General features: G+C 40.4%; 1 protein-coding gene across 1 annotated transcript; it reads left to right on the forward strand.

Annotated features, from left to right (window-relative positions):
• Positions 1-14454: 14454 nt before the first annotated feature.
• Bmp15 (bone morphogenetic protein 15) lies at positions 14455-21055 on the forward strand. The gene is made up of 2 exons (XM_006995405.4): positions 14455-14817; positions 18768-21055. The coding sequence occupies exons 1-2, from the start codon at positions 14496-14498 to the stop codon at positions 19622-19624; spliced, it is 1179 nt and encodes a 392-aa protein (XP_006995467.1). The 5' UTR covers positions 14455-14495; the 3' UTR covers positions 19625-21055.
• Positions 21056-21360: the final 305 nt, after the last annotated feature.

The raw sequence follows: 21360 nt of genomic DNA on the forward strand, positions 1-21360 counted from the left end.
TTTAGCCTCCTGCCCCATTCTGCTGTACTCAGTCATCTCTACTGACTTGTGTTTCCCAGTGGAATGTACGAAGTCTCTTTTTCTTGTGCTCCTGTTCATCCTTATCTCCCTGCTAGAAATACCCTCTTGATCATTCTTAACCATTCCTGCCAGTGGGTGATCTCTTGCATATTATTGACATCACTTTTGCTGTCAAACTTTCTATAAATTTTGCTCTTATTTAGTAGGTTGTCCCTCTGGGTACCATGGTCTGTGGTATGTGTATATTTCATGACACTTCTTTACATCTGGCCATTTACATTTTAGTTGTTTGTCTTTCTAACTGGAGTGTGTGCTTCTAGAGAGAACACTCATGGTTGTATAACTCTGGGCAAAGCGCATTGCCATTGACTCAAGAAATATTTATTGAAGGAATGAGTTATTTAGTAATAATAAAATGTATAAAGAGGTCATTGTAATTGTTTGAGGAGAAGTGATGAGTAACCACACCTCCAGTGATAACAATAGAAGGAGCAAAGGGTCAACAGGTTTAAGATACTATGGAAGCCATAGGATCTGGGGACGAAATAAAAAGTGTAAATGAGAGAGAGGAGTCAAGAGTAACTGGATTCTAGGCTGAGAACGTAGTAAACCCAATAATGGGAGGGAAAAAATTATGGGGAACTAACTTGGGGAAGTAGACATGAATGGTTAGTACAGGATTAGGAAGTGACAGCAGGAAAACAGGCAGGAAGGTCCAGCTGGTGGTAAGAAACAATAATTGGGGATTAAAATTAGGGTATAGTTTTAAAAAATTACTTAGAAGGGTGGTCCATGTTGTTGGGATCAGGTGGCAAAGAGAGAAATATGAGGAAGGTCTGCTCTGCACGGGTTAAGAGGGAATGCAGTCTTGACAGGAAAAGAAGGACTTGTTAGAAAGGTAAGAAGAGCCTGATGTATGTTTGTTCATAGTAGCTTAGGGGGAAAAGTGTTTCAAAGGGGAAAATATGAGGAATGTTATAAGAGCAAGGAAGAAGTAGACAAGTTTCGGCCATGTGGAGGTCATTGAATCCCCTGAAATAACAAAACAGGTTGAATGGCAGGAGCAAGAGTCAGCTAAAATCTAATTAGGAAGCTAGACATTTGTTGGTTTAAAAAAAGGATATATAAATATATCTCCCAGAGTTGAAAATATTCATCAAAAATCATGTTAGGATGACTATTTGTAGAGAGTATCTTGTATAGATGGTTAAACAATGTAAATATCACTTATATGCTTTCATGGTAAATAGGATTTTCCAATCATGTAAGGTCTTCTCATGGTATATAATATAAACTCACATTCTTAGCATCTAACTTAGGTGGCTCAAAACAATTGGATCTATCATTTCAACTAAATTCTACTCTTGACAAAGGTAGCTATGAATTCTAGTCTCCAATTCCACAAATTAAGAGCAAACCTTATCCCTTCTGCAACATAGCACACCTTTCTAGAGTACGTCCACAGTGGTGGGGTTTTTGACAGTGTCTCACTGTGTAGATCAAACTGGCCTAGCTTTGATTTCTCCACCATCAACCCCCTCTCCAATGCCGGGATTGTGTGATTGCAGATGTGTACCACATACCTACTTTACAGTGCTTTTCTACAGCTCCTCTTTGTGTTCTCTCTCTCTCTCTCTCTCTCTCTCTCTCTCTCTCTCTCTCTCTCTCTCTCTCTCTCTCTCTCTCTCTGTAATTTTTTCCTCAACAGATTTTCAGAACATCACAGTTTCTAAATAATAATTAGTCTGCACCACACCTTGATTTGGTGTGATTAAATATGGGTAAAGTTAAGTGTCTCATGTAAACAAAGCAAAAGTAAAGTTAGGAAAAGAAGGATAAGAACCCCAGACCATGTTATCAAAGGCCATTTTTATTTATTTATTATGTATACAGTGTTCTGCCTACATATATGCTTACAGGTCAGAAGAGGGCACCAGATCTCATTACAGAAGGTTGTGAGCCACCATGTGGTTGCTGGGAATTGAACTCAGGACCTCTGGAAGAGCAGCCAGTGCTCTTAACTGCTGAGCCATCTCTCCAGCCCCTCAAAGGCCATTTTGTCACCCAATAACATATTACCTATTACAGGCCCTGTTTCCTTGCTGAATGACATATTACCAACAAACTCACCTTATCCATTTAGGAGGTATTCAAACAGGAGTTCCCAGATAAAAAAATATATTTCTATCAAGTGATCCTACCCCATATTTCATCTATAAGATGTACTTACCAGTTTGTTTTGCTAAACTCAAACACTAGTATTTTGACATCCTTGTCCATCCAAATATGATTTATCTAGGACCCCATAAGTTCTCACAAATGAAGAAATGAATTTGCTTTAACTGGCTGACTTTAATCCTTAGATAGGTGAAACTGGCTGCCATTAACTTCATGTTATAGGTAAAGAAACTAAGACCCAGCAATGGACATTTCCAAGGGCATATAGCTAGTATCTCAGCAAAGGTAGAATGTGAATGAAGTGAGCCAAAGTCTATTTTCCCTTAACTTCCCTTTAACAAAGGTTATGGGACATAATTTAGCCAATAGTACTTGTTTGTATCCTATTCTACTGAGCTTTGTGTCCTAACTAATCATTTAATTTCTTGTTTCCTAAAAACAAAACCAAACAACAACAGCAGCAACAGCTGATGAAATTGGCCAGTGGTGTGGGGGATGTAGCTCAGTGGTAGAGTACTTGCCTAGCAACCACAGACTTAGGTTATATCACCAGCCCTTCAACAACATCAAAACTCAAACTGACTATTAGAAAATCGGCTTAGTAGTTGAGAAGCATGTAGCATCAGAGGGAAAAGATAATGAGATTAGAATTTTGTACATTCTATATGCCAGGCCCTTATAGAAGAGTCAGTCTTTTGACTTGAGATATGCAATGTAAAAAACACTAACCATGGCCAGACCAGAGTACACTCACAAGACTGTGGTTTTGATCTACTTCTGGCTAGGCCTAAAAGGGGCTGCCAGATCTGGAATTTTTCTTGGCTTGCTTACCAGGTTTATGAAACCTGTGAGCCAGACCTTCCCCCATCCTTCCATAGGTCCCTTCCATGGGACTTTTTGGGGGCCAATTTTTTCCTGGACTTGGCTTTGCTGGGGGACCCTAATCCATCTGTCTCCTTCCATTACCATCAAAGGAAGGTAACCTGCTGTGGATATCGTTCTATATAGATAAAACACTGATGGCCAGTGACCAGACAGGAAGTATAGGCAGGACAAGGAGAGAGGAGAATTGGGGAAACAAGAAGAAGGGGGGAGAGACACTGCAGCCACCGCCAGGACAAGCAACATGTAAAGAATTCCGGTAAGCCATCAGCCACGTGGCAAGGTATAGATTTATAGAAATGGGTTAATTTAAGATATAAGAACAGTTAGCAAGAAGCCTGCCAGGGCCATACAGTTTGTAAGCAATATAAGTCTCGGTGTTTACTTGGTTGGGTCTAAGCGGCTGTGGGACTGGCGGGTGACAAAGATTTGTCCTGACTGTGGGCAAGGCAGGAAAACTCTAGCTACAGTAACCTATCTCCAGAAATAATCTGAACCCCCTTCCCTACTCTGTTTCACTTATTTTTCTACATCAAGAGTCTATGATAAGGAGTATAAGTGATTTTAATTGCTTTATAGACACAATAGGTTGATTTAAATTTCTCCAAGTTTGTTTTGGGCTGCAAATCAGCCTTCCACCTGAACTAGGACAGCATTAGATTGGCTTGGGTTTGCTCCATTAGTTAACATCAGTTCTGAGCAAAATGATACTGTTACCTGTTTGCCATCAGTTGCCTCCCAGTTCTAGTTTCTGTGTCCTGAACACTCAACTCAGTGTCTGTCAGGAGAATCTCTTGCTCAAGAATAGAAGATGTTTATGGAGCCAGGTCAAAGTACATGCTGCCAGGAGTGATGGTACAATGCAGTGAGAACCTCAATGATGCTGTGAAAACTCCAGCTCTTCATTGAGGATAATTAAGCACTTTGTGATTGGGTTTGAGACTTGTTACATGAAAGAGACCATACATCTGATACTATAAACCTGGTCAAAAGCCATGTGAGGAAGGCCTAGGCCCAAGGGAGGAAAACACTACTGTCGTTTCCTAAAATGAACATATTGTCAAGCTGCTTTCTAATTATTTTTGTTTATATCCATAGACTACTCGGGCTCACAACCTAGGCCAGTGAAGCAAAAGATTACAGTTAATGTAGACTCATACATGGTCAAAGTGCTGAGAATAAGTAATAATGAGCACTCAGTGTTAAATGGGACCTCTACCCCCAACAACCAGGAAACATCATAGAAGAGAGAACAGAAAGAATTTGAGAGTCAAAGAATAGGTAAGAGTGTCATGAAACTCTGTCATCTAAATATGATAGTGCCATTGCAAACATGAACACACAACACCAACAGATACCTACACTATATCATTCCTTGTGGATAGATGAGGCATCCATGAAGTCCTGTCCATTCCTGAGAAGCTAATGGTTGTTAAAAGTTGCTAGAGGAGGGAGTATTATTTTTCTCTAATGGTATAGTCATTGGGGAACTGGGTGGGAAAGAAAAGAAGGGGTTCAGAGGGAGAGGAGAAGAGATAACATAGAATAATGAGTGGCAAATATAATCACAATACATTGGGCATCTACAAGGAACTAAAAAATAGGGATAAAAAATATTGTTCTTTAGCTTTTCAGAATAAACTTCCATATCACTACCCTGTACAATCACAAGGCACCTCTCAAAATGTGCCAAGAAATGGAGGTAATCTCATTCACTTATTTATTTAGCAAATTTTGTTAATAACATTAACTGAAGTCATTTAAGAAAAATAAACACAATGAGAAACAGTAGAGGGGACAAAATTAAAGGAGATCTTGGTTGGTTTAAAGACTGTTAATACTTTGGCTTGAATGTATTGCAAGATGCAACTGTAGACATGAATGTAATGGGACCAGAGAGATAGTTATGGGCCATATCAGAAAGGGCCTTGTTTGTTATTTTGAGGAACTTGCAAGTATATCTTGAAGATAGATGAGGACAATTGAAATATGTTAAATAGGACTGTGACATATCAAATTTTTTGTTTTAGAAAGGTTATTTCAGTTGTCACAGTGATGATGTTGCATAAAACTAAAGACACCATTTAGATATCAAAGTGAAAGGCTATTAAAGTTACAGAGAAAAAAATCTTATCAGGTAATTGTAACCACCACATTTACAAATACATTCTTATGTTACATTATCAATGCCCTCAATGCTAAATACAATTATCAATAGTTATTTACTTCTTTCTGTACACAGTTGATCAGTTAACTTTTTCTTTAAGAAGCATTCTCTTTCTATAGTTTCTGGGCTCAACATTCTCCTGGCTTTTCTCCCATATCTTTGGTCCTCTTACTTTGATCTAATATTAGAATGGTAGAATTAGGGGCTGAGGCAATGGCCTAGTAGGTAAAGTACCTGCCACACACCCACATAAAGAAGAGTACACTTGCTTATGTCTGTAACTGGGAAGGTAAAGACATGTGGGGCCAGTCAGACTATCACCAAGTTCAGTGATAGACCATGTCTCAAAAAATAATAAGGTTGAAAGCAATCTGGAGACACCTAACATTGACCTCTGTCCAATTTGCATGCACACAAATATACACCTGCATGCACATATGCATATATTCACATGATCATGTACATGCACCATTCACACACAATGAAAAAATAAAATGGTACAATAAGCCAAGTATGATGATACATGCTTTTAGTCCCAGCTACATTGGAGGTTCAGGCAGGAGTATCACAAGTTGAAACTAGATTGATACCTAGAGAAACCCGATGGCAATAAAAGTTAGACTTGTCTAGAACTTCACCCAAGGCTTTCTCATTTACCCACTCTACTTTCTCACAGTGGACCCAACAATTTCCAAGTCTTCAATACACATGTATATGCCCACTACTTGCAGTTTTTTATATCTAGATTTCTCTTCCAAGCTTCAAAATGGTATCTACAATCCATGTCATGCTCTTGAATTCATCATGTCCCTAATCAAACTAATTCTCTCACTTTTTTCCACATATGTTCTCTAAGTGATCTGAAACACTAATAAGGACTACTCATCTTCCATTACAGCATACCAGAACGTGACCATTCTTAAGACCTTATTTTCCAACATTTGATCCCTAGTGCACTCTCCAGCCTTGATACATGTGTTGGAGGCTCATGTCAAACTTGTCTTCTTCCCCTTGGGATTCCCAGGTCTTTTTTGTTTCAGAGTCTTTATGTTGTTATATCATCTATTTGTAACATTGTTTTCTAAAATCTTCATCTGCTGAGCTTCTATATAACTTTCATATCTTATCTTACATATCATTTTTTCCAGTGCAACTTTCTGAAAACATCTGACTAAATTGTGTCTTCCATATTACCCCCCTCCTCTGCTGTCTGATGTTCCTATAACAGCCCGTGAATTTACTCTATACCACTCTAGCGTAATTTTAAAGATTTAATTATTTTTGAAATGGAACTTGGATCCTCTAGGAGAGAAACATTCTCTTAACCACCAAGCCATCTCTCCATCCCTTAGCATAATTTTAAATACTTATTGATGAGATTGTATATTGTCTTTATGTCTGACTGTTAACTCATAGGGTTAGGAACACTGTTAATACTGTTCTTGTCTGTGTTTCCAATGCAGAAAATTGACACATAGGAGTTAATAAAAATTCATTCAGTGAACATATACATATATAGATATATATAATTCCTATGTATATGAGTGAATGAGCATATTTTTTCTAAAGCATGTACTTGTTAAAGAGGAATGCTGTTTTGAGTTTGGGGGTCAACTTTAGGGTCTGCTGAGTAACAGTCTGAAAGATTGATAACTAAGATCTCAACCACATTCTTTTTTTTTTTTTTTTTTTTTTTTTGGTTTTTTGAGAGATCGGCCTGGCTCTGCCTCCCGAGTGCTGGGATTAAAGGCGTGCGCCACCACCGCCCAGCTGATCTCAACCACATTCTTATTTCATCTTCCATGATGCAAATAACTAGTATACTTCCTTGATCTCAATTTGTCCTCAGGTTTCTCTTTGGGATTTCCACAGGAGGAAAAACGGGAAGAGATAAAAAGGAAAGCACAATAAAATATCATCTTCTGAGAATCTAAAAGATTTAAGGTTTATGTAGAGATTTGTCTGAAGTTTTAGAGCTAATTCAGTTATTTTTTTCTTCAACTTTCAGTTACAAGGTGTGTGCGTGTGCGTGTGCGTGTGCGTGTGCGTGTGTGTGTGTGTGTGTGTACATGTGTGCATGTGTGAGTGCGTGCGTGGGGGGTTGAGCTTTCATTACAGCTAAGCCTCAGAGCCCAAGATTGAAAAGCTGAGATAAGGGATCTATGACTTCAAACCTCATGACAGTCAGTGGTTATGTCCCAGATATTCTGGCTCACAGGTCCATGCACGTCTTACAGGAAGTTTGGCCAGAGTAGTAGGTGAAGGGGACACTTAGGGTTGGTGGAAGAGAAACAACAGTTTCTCAATTTTGTTCCAGTCATAGGAAGTAAAAAAGCAAGATAGAGGCATCTTCAGCCTTCTCTAACTCAGTAACACAGAGTCAAGGATTCATCTTCAGCAAAAAAAGTAACCATTCTAAGTGTCTCACACTTCTGCTATTGGTCCCAAGTGCTTAAATCAAGTCTAAGCTCAAGGTCTTTTCCTTTTTCACACCAAACTTGATACTGGATTTTGAGAGAAAGACAAGGCTTTATTGTAGATTTGATACTGACTACAGAGGACTTGAGGAGCCTACATTTTTTTTCTTTAAAGAGCTGAACAAGGATGACAGCAGTAGACATACCAAAGTGGATGGGGATATGCCCACAAGGTCCCAACCCTACTACAGTTTAGTAAGAATGTGGTCTTCAGGCTAAGAAGGCTGGGGCAATGTCTATTTCCTACTCCTGGGATCAGTGACCCCTTTTTACCATACATGCATGGAATAGTATTACTTGCTTTCTGTGGGGCCTCTAGAGATGGTGAGGGTCACAAAGAATTCTTCATACCAGAAATGATGATTTTTTCCCCCAAAGCATTAAAAGCAATGGTGGAATGTGATTGCTTCTGTTTTCTCAAAACTCAAGAGCTTTCTCTAAGAATAATTTACCATTTCCACAAGAATTTGCTCATAGACCCATTTTACAAGAAATTTATTAAGCACATACAAAGGTAAATTGATAAGTCCAATATTGGACTTCACAGATTTTACATCTTAGCGCCATGTTTAGGAATCTCTGGGGGACTGCCTTATAGGGAAGCTGGGTTTCCTTACAGCTAAGTGCACATTAGCAGATTCTAAAGTAACCATGAGGTTCAAGGAGTAGAGACTTGAAATCAGCCTCCCATGAATCCAAATCTTAGTAGATTCCACTCCTCAAGCAGTGTGTAACTTTGGGTGTGTTGCCCGTACCGATTCTCAAGCTTTACATCTGTAAACGAAACTGGTATTTAATCGACAGTTTGCATGATTATGTAAAAGATGTAGCCCAGTTCTAAATCAGTAAATATTTTTGTAAAACATATTATACTCTTTTGTTTGGAATGGATGTTTAAAATTTAAGTATATCTAGGAAATAATTTTCCAGGAAATCAAAGCAGTAATCAGAGGAAAAGTCATGGTGTTTCTTATTTATTATATCCAGGTGCTAGCTTCTTGACAGAGAAACTCTTCCATCTTGGCATCTCCCAGCTGACCCCAGTGCTTTGCATATTGCCTGAAAGTGCTGCAGATAGAGCACTTGTCTGATTGGTTTCTGGACTTTCAGAGATGGGAATAGTATCTACAACACAACATGCTTGCTACTTATATGAATCCATCCTCACAACTGCCCTCTAAATTAGTGCTACTATTACTTTTAGTATTAGATGAGGAAGTAAGGAACAGAGATTAAGTCAATTGTCTTAAAAATATTCAGCAAATTAAGTGATGAAGATGGAATTTGAATCCAAGGTGTCTTCCCATATTTTTAATACATAGAAGGTATTTGTTTAATATTTGTAAAATGAATACAGCTATGAAAGCATAAAGTATAATTGTGCAAAGGGTACCATCATACATGGGCACTGATTATAGTAGGCTTCCTCCCAAAAATTGGGTACAAGTATACCCTTTTTTTAAACTAATGTGCCTAATACATGTATAGTTTGAAAAAAATGAACCCACAGTGCCCATTGAGGGTTCCTGCTGCTTAGAATACCTTAGAGACCCATTTTGTTGTGTGAAAACCCCTTTTGTCACATCACCTCCTAAACTGTTTCATTTGTACAATTATTCTTTTTCTCATGTGACTATCCTTCAGTAGATCTTTTCCACTCACCTACACTAGCCACCCTAACCTCCTAGAACGGTAGGGCTGGAAAGAAAGTTGGTGCCCTCTTCTGGGGATTTGGGGCATTGAGCCACCCGGGTACATTTATTTTTAGGAAAGCAGGTCAAATTTCTTCCTTTCCATTCAAATGGTAAGGAGGAGGTTGGTTTGAGGGTCTTTTTCTGAAAACAAGAACATTGGTCCGAGCCAGGTGGTAAAGGCTCACAATCCCAGCTGCTTTGAAGGGTAAGGCAGGAGTATCCATCAGGCCAACCTGGGCAACTTAGTTCAGACCCTATCATTTGTGGCAGGGATGCTTTGAACATAGCTATGTTTTTACAAAGTTAGGTCATGTTAATTATAAATAACTGTACCAATTACTGATCAGATAATTTAAATATTATATTGATTTTCTATAAATTTCAAGGTTTAGAAGTATTTGAAATTGTATATATTGATAATTATTAGTAAACTTGCTTTAACAGTAGAATATAAAAAGTAAAGAAATGTGAGCTGGGAATAGAGCTCAGTGGTAGAGTACCTACCTGCCTGGAACTACCCTTGGTTAAATCTCCAATACTTGGGGGAGAAACACTGTGGCTCCTGAAGCTGTAGTGAATAAAATAATATTTATGGTGAAGCTTTTTTTTTTTTGAGACAGTGTCTCACATACGTAGCCAAGATTGGTGTGAAACCTGCAATCTCCTACCTCATCTACCTGACTTCTGGGCTTACAAGAGTGAGGGCACCATACCCAGCCATTTTTAAACATTTTAAGGGGCCGGGCGGTGGTGGCGCACGCCTTTAATCCCAGCACTCGGGAGGCAGAGCCAGGCGGATCTCTGTGAGTTCGAGGCCAGCCTGGGCTACCAAGTGAGTCCCAGGAAAGGTGCAAAGCTACACAGAGAAACCCTGTCTCGAAAAACCAAAAAAAAAAAAAAAAAACATTTTAAGGGATCCAAGAATTTATCTTCTTCAGTAAGGTACATTTTATATATACTTTAAGGCTATTAATGATAAACACCACTTATTGAAGATTATCTAGTTGCTAGATACTTCATATAAATTCCCATTTATACAAATATCTCATTTAAATCACATCAAATTCTGATAACAGTACCAATGTACAATTAATAAAACACGTGGGGAAAGTCCCAAAGTGGAAGTGCCAGGAGGTAGAGCCTCAGTGATGCTCATTTCAATGTAATATGTTCTCTTGTTCTACATTTTTGCTCCCATGTCAGAATCTCACTACAAAAAAAAAATGTCATGGAGATATTCTTGACTGATTTAATTTCCATATAAGACTGAAACATCAAAGAAAATCACGATTAAACCCCTTACATGGACCATTGATAGTTGGCCTCACTACTAGTTCGTATTATTATATAGAACACAATACATGCTACATAATTTAAAGACAAGGGTCAAATACCAAAGACAATATTAGGAAGACAGAGACATGGTTTAGACAGGGAGGTGGTCATGACTAGTGGCAGAGATCTGTGATCCTTCAGTAGACTGAAGCAGAAGGACCACAAGTTCAAGGCCTACCTGGGTAACAGAATGAGTTCAAGGTAAGTGTGGGCAGCTTAGTGAGACCCTGTTTCACAATTAGAAGGTTACCTGGGATGTAAGTCAGTGGTAGAGTACTTGCCTAACACTTGCCAAGCTCAAGTTCAATTCTCACACCACAGAAAGAAAGTGAGAAGGGTGAGTGGGGGGATTTTGAAGGCTGAAGGGGCTTGTTGGCTGCCTCTTTACAGCCTGTGAAGCTGAGATAAATCCATGACGCTAAGCTCCAGCTTTATAAGGCATGCAGCATAGATCACAGATAATGCAAACTGACCTACACTCTGTTGCCTTAAGCCCATTAGTCCTCACAGAATTTCAACTTACCTCTTAGAAAATTGAGAGGATGATTTCTAAGAGGAAATTGGAGACCAAAAGAAACTGAGTAAATTGCCTGATACAAGCTAACAAGTGCTGAACCTGGAATTTGCCATTAGAAATAGAAAAGAAAGATCATAGTATAAATATTGAAAGATCTGGGTACTGTTAAAAAAAGGATGCCTCACACCAGGCGGTGGTGGCACACGCCTTTAGTCCTAGCACTTGGGAGGCAGAGGCAGGTGGATCTCTGAGTTTGAGGCCAGCCTGGGCTACAGTGCGAGATACAGGACAGCCACAGCTGTTACATAGAGAAACCCTGTCTCAAAAACAAACAAACAAACAAACAAACAAAAAAGGATGCCTCACAAGGGTTACTATGGCAAAAGGAGAAATGTCTACAGTGTTACCCCATTGTATACAGGCATTCTTGTAAACAAGCATGTTAAGGGCTAGATTATTGTCAAGAAAAATTAATTTGCATGCTGCACATATCAAGCACCATCAAAGTCAAGGTAAGTTCTTGAAATTTCTGAAGAAAAATAAATGACCAGGAATAGAAGTCACAGATGTCCATCAACAGCTGAATAGATAAAGAAAATGTGATATACCTGTGAGTACACACACACAGAGAGAGAGAGAGAGAGAGAGAGAGAGAGAGAGAGAGAGAGAGAGAGAGAGAGAGAGAGAGAGAGAGTTTTATTGGGCCATAAAGAAGAGCATTAGTGGGGCCGGAAAGATAGCTTAATGCTTAATAGCATGCACCAGTCTTCCAGAGGAATCCAATTAAATTCCCAGCAACTATGGGGGTGTTTCACAACCTCCTGTGACTTTCTCTTCTGGTCTCTGTGAGCCCCTGTACTCACCGGTATGTAACATAATCTAAAAGAAATCTCTTTTTAAAATACAAAGAAGAGCAAATGCATGTCATTTGGAGGAAAATGGACCATCATAGTAAGAGAAATAAGCCAGACTTTCTTGTCAATTTTTTTTTCTCATATGCAGCATATAGAAAGGGGTGAAGAGGCAGGGAAACAAGATAGGGTAATGAGGGAAAATGGAAAGACAGGCATCACATTTTCTCCAGACATCAAAGCCTAGGGCACACTATTTGCAGAAGGAGAGAGTATAAGAGAAATCCATGGGGGTGCATATGAGCAAAGTAGAGTAATATATACACATATATGAAATGACATAATGAAACCCATTATTTTGTATGCTATCCAAAACCAAAAGAAAAAAAAGTTCAGTAGAAAGCCAAAGAGCAAGGAAGCTGTGTTCAACTGAAGGTCTAGCCTGCTCTATGAAGAGAAAAGCACACTTGAGGAAGCCTGTGCTGCTGGAACTTATGCTCTCTGAATTGAGGGCATAGTAGGTCTCAAAAACGAAGAAGCCTCTAAAATCTGGCATGTAACACTCAAACAGAAAACAAACAAAACTGATGGAAGCAGATGCAGAGATCCATGGCCGAGCCCCAGGTGGAGCTCCAGGAGTCCAATTGGCGAGAGAGAGGAGGCATTATATGAGCAAGAGATATCGAGACCATGATTGGAAAAAGTACAGGGACAAATAGCCAAACTAGTGGAAACACGTGAACTATGAACCAATAGCTGAGGAGCTCCCATGGAACTGGACCAGGCCCTCTGGATAAGTGAGACAATTGATTAGCTTGAACTGTTTAGGAGGCCCCCAGACAGTGGAACCGGGACCTGTCCTTGGTGCATGAGCTGGCTGTTTGGAACCTAGGGCCTATGCTGGGACACTTTGCTCAGCCTTGGTGTACGGAGGAGGGGACTGGGCCTGCCTCAACTGAATCTACCAGGCTGGGCTGACTTCCCAGGGGAGACCTTGCCTCAGAGGAGGTGGGAATGGGGGTGGATTGGGGGGAAGTTGGGGGGTGGGAGGACAGGGGAATTCGTGGCTGATATGTAAAATTAATTATAAAATAAAAACATTAAAAAAAGAAAACAAACAAAAAAGAAAACTGCCTCCCACAAATCAGGCCTCACTCGTCACACTCAGGTCTTGACCTCATGCCTCATGTTTTCACCAGATCTCCAACCAACCTTGGCGAGAGCAAGTCTATAACTTATCATCTCTTTCAACAGAACTATTGCCCAGGGAAGCTTTAACCAAGTGGCCTAGCCCTGTTGCTTCCCATTAGGAACCTAGGTCAGACAAACTCCCCCAAATCCACCTTCCATTGTCTTGGGTTTCTCAGAGGAAACCTACTCACTATCTCCCATGGTATACCAGAAAATTCCAAGTTGGAATTCTCAAGCTTAACTACATATTACAATCACCTGTGAACTGAAAAAAAAAAATCCCCGAGGGCTGGTAACACTCCAGCCCATAATAGCAGGATCCTCAGGAATGATACTTAGGCAAGGAGAATCTGAGCAGCTGACTCCAATGTACAGCCAGGATTGAGAACCACTGGCAAGGACTGTTCTTGAAATTCAAGCAGCCACACACACACAGGGATTTTCACATTCTAGTGTTTGGAAGAACCTCTTGAAGCACCTGCTGAGACCTTACCCTCAGCGAGTTTGTGTTTGAGACTGGATCCAGGAGTATACATTCTTTCTTTCGTTTTCTTTTCCCCCCTCATTTATCTATTTCTTATATTTTTGGTTGTGAGCCTAGCCTTTAACGGCTGAGCTATCCCTCCAGCCCTATCTATTTCTTTATGTACATCCCAATCACTAATCATCCCAGGTAGTTTCATCACAAGTCAGCAGCAAACCACACTTCTGTGAAATGCTTCACTAAGAGGCATAGAAGTTGGATGGGCCTGGGAGGCGTCTGTCTCTTTAAGGCCTGATTAAGGGATTGCCTTTAAATCTGTGGTAGCATGGGGTACGGCTGCTTCCTTTTAACCTATTAGATTGGGTGCCGTCCAGGTTCCTGGAATGGGCCTCTCCTCATAGGTTACTTCAGCCTGTCTGAGAAGTACTGTGTGGTTCCCACCAATGGAGAGTGGGAAGGGCATGCTGCCTTGTCCCACTTGCTGTTTTTGTTTGTTTTCGTGCCAAGAAGCCTAGTCAGGAGACTTGCTTTGGCCCAGAAGATTCTCCCACAGGAAGCAAGAGAGGGTCTGCCAGCTGGCTTTTCTTCTGCTTTCCTGCCCCGTCTTTGGTGTTTGTTAAACCAGGATGTGGAAGAGGTCAGAGTGATGTCCCTTGGACTTGAGTAGGAATCCGTTGACAAGCACCAAGCTTTTCAAGATGGCCCTTCTCACAAGTCTTAGAATTCTTTTTTGGGGAATGGTGTTTTTTATGGAACACAGGGTCCAAATGGCAAAGGCAGGGTGGCCTTCCAACACCCCCCTTGCTGACGAACCCACATTGCCCTTGATTCTGGATCTGGCAAAAGAAGCCCCTGACAAGGATCTGAAGCCGTGGCCCCAAGGATATCCCCTGAGGTATATGCTGAAATTGTACCAGCGTTCGGCTGACCTGCATGGGCATCCTAGGGAGAACCGCACGGTTGGAGCTAAAATGGTGAGGCTGGTAAAGCCCTCAGCCAATGCAGTAAGGCCTCTCAGAGGTGAGTTCTTATGCCCCATACAACCCTGCAGGGGACAGAAGAGGGGAAATGTGTAGACAGAAAGGAGGCTTGGTGTCTTGTCATTGATTGGTGAGAAGATTGTTTAGTCAAGGGTGACTTTCAAAGAGTTGGAAGCCTAGAAAAAGCTGGCTTCAAGCCTATTTCCCATTAGAGCTACAACATAAGAAAAAATCGTCTTGGGTCCTACTGAGCCATCTTTCCTGTGCCGCAGGACCACTAAATACAGTACTTTCTGCACTTTCTAAGTTGTTATACCTCTTAAACTAATTAAGAAACACCCAGCTGCATTCTCACGGAGGGCTATTTATGTGGTTGGTTGCTCTTTGAAGGCAAAGGCTACAAGATAATGAGCTAGGAAAACTTGCATGGCCTCAGACAGGACAGAAACAAGCTATCATCTGAAAGTTAACATACATGGCCTTATGACCTCCCTGTTACTAGATTTAATCCTAATGACAGCCATTACCATTTGTTGTTATGGGGCAATGAGCTAAATTTTAAAGGTAAGAAAAACCAAGGCAGAGGGATTAAGTAACTTGCAAATGTTCCCCAGACACTGCCTGGCAGAGATGAGATTTAAACTCTAGACCATCTGATTCTAAATGCACTATGCCAATATCTTTACACCAAGCACTTTTGTTACTTGGTTCATGCTACCTCTGTGGGATTTTGGTACCCATGGTAGCACGTGTATTTATTTGTCCACATCATGCTCTATTCTGTTTGAGTATCTGAATTAGATACTGTTTCCAGACTCCTGAAGTAAAGGTAGCCACCAACTTCAGTGAATTCTTAGGAACTTGGTGGGATCAGTATTGGATTTTCAGTGCTCTCTAAGATACCAACAGATAGGATTCACACCTTTTTTTTTTTTTTTTTGAGACAGGATTTCTCTGTGTAGCTTTAGCGCCTTTCCTGGAACTCACTCTGTAGCCCAGGCTGGCCTCGAACTCACAGAGATCCGCCTGCCTCTGCCTCTGAGTGCTGGAATTAAAGGCATGCGCCACCACTGCCCAGCCAGGATTCACACTTTTTCAGCCAAATAAAATAACTGAAATTTCATATCTATCCATTACTATGAGCATTGGAAAAATTACTTTGCAAATATCAGTTTTAAAACTATGAGAGGTTGGTAGTATAATCATTTATAGGTGAAGAAACTGAAACCCTAATGCCACACAGCTCGTAATGGGTAGAGCCAGATGTCAAACAGGCTCTTAAACACCAGTGTCTGTAATCTTAATTACCATACGATGATGAAGCCTCAGTAACAGATTTTAATTTAGCTTGAGTTGCTACATTTAGGTTTGGGGTGTGTGTGTGTGTTTGGTATATAGGCAAATAACTGCCTCCGTAACTTCTAGGGGTGCCTGGTATTGAATAATGGATAAATAGTCACACAATGATATTAAAGTATGACTAGTGCTTTGAAGAATGACTCACTGCTCAGAATGAGGGAAGCAGGGACATGAGGAGGCCTCAATGAAGAGACAATATTTGAGATGATACTTGAGAAAGGAATAAGGAGAGTATGTATATAGGCAACAAAATGCACTATTTAGGAAAGAAAAATGGCATGGTGGTGGAGATTCATTCAGCATATTGTATTTAACTACGGAATGTTATGCATAAAGATGTGATTAAGACAAATATAGTACCTGCTCTCATAGAACACGTTCTTTTGGGGGAGATAAATAAGCAAACTTAAATAATGCACTTTGTGGCAAGTGAAATGCAGTAGTGAATTGTAAAATAACCCCTTTCTGTAGGGGTATGGTGAGGGTAGCTTTGAAGAGTGGTATTTGAGCTGAGGTCTGTAAGAAGTTATAACTGAGGAAACTACAGAGAACCTGATTTAGACAGAAGAGACATGTAAATGCATAGAAGGCAGAAACAAGCATATACCACTTGAAGGGAAAGATTAGTGGGAAACGGCAGAAACTGAGACTTATTATAGGCAGGGACTTGCAGGCCTTGCGAAAGGATCTGGGTTCATTACTAAGCGTGGCAGGAAACTAGACAAATCAAGGGTGCCCTGGTGATGTGAAGCTTAAAAAGAGGATGCCCAGGACTGCAAGGATCCTGGGTTGACTGTGGGACAACTGGCATCTAGGGCCTGTAGATGGATCCAGAAGTAGTTGTCAAGTTCAGTCACACAGGATGTATGAATCATCCCTTCCCTTGAAAAAGCTCTTTGCGGACCCTTCCTGGCTCAGGTTCTTAGCAGTCCCTCCCTGCTTCAGGAAACATGTGATGGTCTGAAAGGAAAGGGCAGCTCCTCAGTAGACAGCCTGCTAGAGGTTTGGGTGGGGTTCCTTGGCAGGGTGGGGCAGGGATATGGGTGGGCCTCTTGGAAACTTGGAGGAGGCGAATGTGGGATAACTTAAGGGAACAAGTACAAGAGAAGCTTGGGTCTCCTTCCCGAGAAGGAAAGCCAGTGCTGCAGATCTGAGGGTGTGTTAGGGATCAGCTGGAATGGGAACTTCTCAAAATATTTTGAACACCAAGACATGAAAAGAACTTCTTTGTTGAAAGTGACTGTCTCCTTGAAGAATTTCAGGCTTACATAGTCATGTGGAAAAGGAAGGTTAGATGAATAATATATGGACACACTAAGATGTTCCAACACAAGAGAAGGCTTTACCCTGTGCCGTCTGAGTTTTCTAGTCTACTCTTAACCTGTACCAGGAAAAGGAGAAGTTCGGAGCTCTGCAGGCAGAGGCTGCTACTATTTATTTATTTGCTTATTTATTTTTGGAAATAGATTTGTTTTCAAGATTATATTCTGATTACAGTTTGGCCACAGGGTGTCAGCACTACAATTTGGATTAAAGCATTTAAAACCTAGATTGCAGGCAGTTGGGGGCAAGTTCTTTCTTTCTTTCTTTCTTTCTTTCTTTCTTTCTTTCTTTCTTTCTTTCTTTCTTTCTTTCTTTCTTTCTTTCTTTCCTTCCTTCCTCCCTCCCTCCCTCCCTCCCTCCTTTCTTTCTTTCTTTCTTTCTTTCTTTCTTTCTTTCTCTCTCTCTTTTCTTTCTTTCTTCCTTCCTTCCTTATCTTCCTTATCTATCTATCCATCCATCCATCCATCCATTTAATATTTTTTTTTGGAGACAGGGTTTCTCTGGATAGCTCTAGCTGTTCTAGAACTCGCTCTGTAATTAAGGTTCTTCTTGAAATGGTATTCAGAGTCATGGTTGTAAAGTGAATGGGCCAAACCTGAAGGAACAGGAGAGATTGAGCTGAAGGAAAAACTTCAGAAGTAGTTCTTGAAGCTGGTAGGAGGCAGAGATGCAAAGATGGTAAACACCCAGTTGTTTGGTGTTTCGTTCCTCCTGCCTTTGAGAGGACAGCTAAAGCACCCATTATTAGACATTCCCCCCTAAATCTGTATAGTGATGTGACATGGGAATCCTTTCCTAATATATGTGTGTTTTGATAGTTTTCTTAATTGGTCACTTTTAATAGTCTAATAGTATCATTGGTCTTCAATATATACAACATACATACAAAATGATTCTATAATTGAGTTTTCATTGTTAGTAGTCAAAAGTACGATGGATTTATGTTTAATATCAACACACTTGGGTTCAAATCTTAAACTTGCCAGGTGCAGTCTGCATGCATTTTTTTTCAGTTCAGGTCATAGGACCCAGGCCCAGGACTTGTCATGCTAAGCTTCATCCCCAGCCTTTGCCTAGGCATCCTTTGATTGTTTCTATAAGCCTCAATGCCATTATCTACAAAACAGTGCTGCTAACTATCTCATAAGACTATTGAGTATTAAAGGATCTATTATGTACTAGATGGTACTTGTAAGTGCTAATTGCAACTCTCAGTTTATATTCAGAGGTTTTATGAGGGATATTCAGGTAGGAGGCAAGATACTAATAGATACTAATGGTGAGTCCTGTTCTTTCATATTTGTGCAGGTTCCTGGCATGTACAGATCCTGGACTTTCCTCTAGCATCAAACGAGGTAGCATACCAACTAATCCGAGCCACTGTGGTTTACCGTCATCAGCTTCATCTAGTTCATTACCATCTCTCCTGCCACGTGGAACCTTGGGTCCCCAAATGCCTGACCAAGCACTTTCCTTCTTCTGAAGCAGGTTCCTCAAAGCCACCTCCCATGTCTAAAGCCTGGACAGAGATGGATATTACACACTGTGTTCAGCAGAGGCTCTGGAATCGCAAGGGGCCAAGAGTCCTTCGCCTCCGCTTCATGTGTCAGCAACAAAAAGGCAGTAAGGTTCTTGAGTTCCAGTGGCATAGCATGTCATCCTTGGATGTTGCCTTCTTGCTACTCTATTTCAATGACACTGACAAGAGTGTTCAGGCTCAACTTCTTGCACAAAGCCAAGAGGAGTTCATTGATAGGGAATCTTCTCTTCTCGTGCGGAGTGCCCGACAAGCATGCAGCATTGCTTCTGATGTGCCTTGTCGTTCTCAGGAACATGATGGCTCTGTAAAGAACCAGTGTTCCCTCCACCCATACAAGGTCAGCTTCCATCAACTAGGCTGGGATCACTGGATCATTGCTCCCCGTCTCTACACTCCAAATTACTGTAAAGGAATCTGCAGCCGTGTGCTACCCTATGGTCTCAATTCACCCAACCATGCCATCATTCAGAGCCTTGTGAATGAACTAGTGAATCACAGTGTACCTCAGCCTTCCTGTGTCCCTTATAATTTTCTTCCTATGAGTATCCTTCTGGTTGAGGCAAATGGGAGTATCTTGTACAAGGAGTATGAGGGTATGATTGCCCAGTCCTGCACATGTAGATAACAGTGAAGTTGTAGCTATCTCAGATTTCCTAAGAAACTGGAGAAGATAAAGCATTATCAGTGTTAAAGCTGACAGTGATCTACCCAGTTTACAGGTTCTATTCCTTATCCTAAAAAAACAAATGTTGTGCTTATGCTTAAAATATAAGATCACTTTAAAGTCTATAAATTAAATTCTAGGATCAAGTCTTAATATTTTAAAAAAGTAATTTAAAATGCCATGAAATAGTTATCTTTAGTATTATTTAAACCTCTTCCCTCATTTGTGAGCTCCTCAGTTTATAAAAGTGTTTCTGGTACTGGTAGCATAGCATGGATCAGTATGATTTAACTAGTCAGAGCCCTCAATGCTTGGATAACATGTTTTTCTGGAGATGTGCTATTATGTCATTTTTATTGTGACTTTGGGAGAAAAAAAGACAACACTGGTCCATGGTAGTAGAACATGTGGAGTCCTGGAGGTGACTTCATTCTGGGCTCACCTGTTTTGTGTGTCCTGCTGGATTCTTCTGGGCATGATTCTCTGGAAGACAACCTTGCTGCTTGGGAGGAAGTATAGAACTCTCTCTCTGGGTCTAGATGATATGTGTAGTATGACTCCTTGAGTTTCTTTCCCTTTTGTGGTGCTGAGGATCGTAAGCAAGTGCTCTAACACTGTGCTGTATTCTCAGCCCAACTTGACTCCTCCATAATCCTGCATTTAAGTGTTGGTACAATATTGCAAATAAATAATGCTTTTCTACTTAAAGACAGTCTTGAATGCTTTGGAGATTGAGAGATTGGGAAGAAGGAATTTATGTCTTTTGTTCCCTATAGCCATGATCAAGAGATCTACCCTAATCTCTGAGGGATAGGGCCAGGCTCCTTTGAATTTGCTCTCTGGGCAACACTACTAGCAAGCAGCTCTCACTAATTTGCCTATTAGAGATACCCAGTATGTCTCAGGACCTGCATAGCTATTGACTAGCCTTATCACCATTCTCAGTGGGATAGGACCTGACTTAAGGGTGAAGCCATGTGCTTGCCACTGTTAATTCCTATCTGTTTATTCACATTTATCATAAGTTAACTCAGTTAATTGTTAATCTTTTCCCAACAGTTGATGCTCACTGGACTGAATATCTAGAGATCTATTCCTTGGCATCAATTTGCTCTCAAATCTACTCAGAAATCAATTCGGGCTTTACTGTTCATCTTCAGTGTTCTCATGACAACGCAGTTTCAAGTAGCCATGTCTCCTCTCTTCTCATAGAACAACTTGCTTTCCCTTAATATGCCATAGTGCTATTGTCTTCACTTAAAAAAAAAGATGGAGCTCCCTTTGAAGGTTTTACTTGTCTCAACTATGTTCTGAATGCCCAGAGCTGAAAACTTAGGAAGTACTTTAATGAACACAAAAAGTTGACTTTTTTTTGTGTGTGTGTAACATGGAATACCCCACTATTTATAGATTTGTATGTTTATATATTTATTTTCTTAAAGAATAAACGTGTACTTTGCATATAAAGTATAGTGATTTCAAAACTGTATAATTTATAAAAGACTATGAAAGCTATGCTATTATGTAAGGTGGTTGGGAAATCCTATGTTGTGAGCTGAACTGGGAGAACACATTGGGCTTCTCATTTAGCTGTTTAGTGTTCCTAGGATAGGCATAAACACCCAACAAACCTGAAGTCGGACATTGGTTATGGGATTAAGTCCAGAGCTCAACCACCTGCTTCTTTGGAGTTTTCA

The sequence above is a fragment of the Peromyscus maniculatus genome, chromosome X (assembly GCF_049852395.1).
Source record: "Peromyscus maniculatus bairdii isolate BWxNUB_F1_BW_parent chromosome X, HU_Pman_BW_mat_3.1, whole genome shotgun sequence".
Taxonomy (NCBI): domain Eukaryota; kingdom Metazoa; phylum Chordata; class Mammalia; order Rodentia; family Cricetidae; genus Peromyscus; species Peromyscus maniculatus.

Bases quoted from the DNA above. Each gene is read 5' to 3' on its own strand.
- Bmp15 (XM_006995405.4), top strand. From the start codon at position 14,496: ATGGCCCTTCTCACAAGTCTTAGAATTCTTTTTTGGGGAATGGTGTTT. The intron at 14,818-18,767 runs GTGAGTTCTTAT...ATATTTGTGCAG, and splicing joins TGCAGTAAGGCCTCTCAGAG to GTTCCTGGCATGTACAGATC.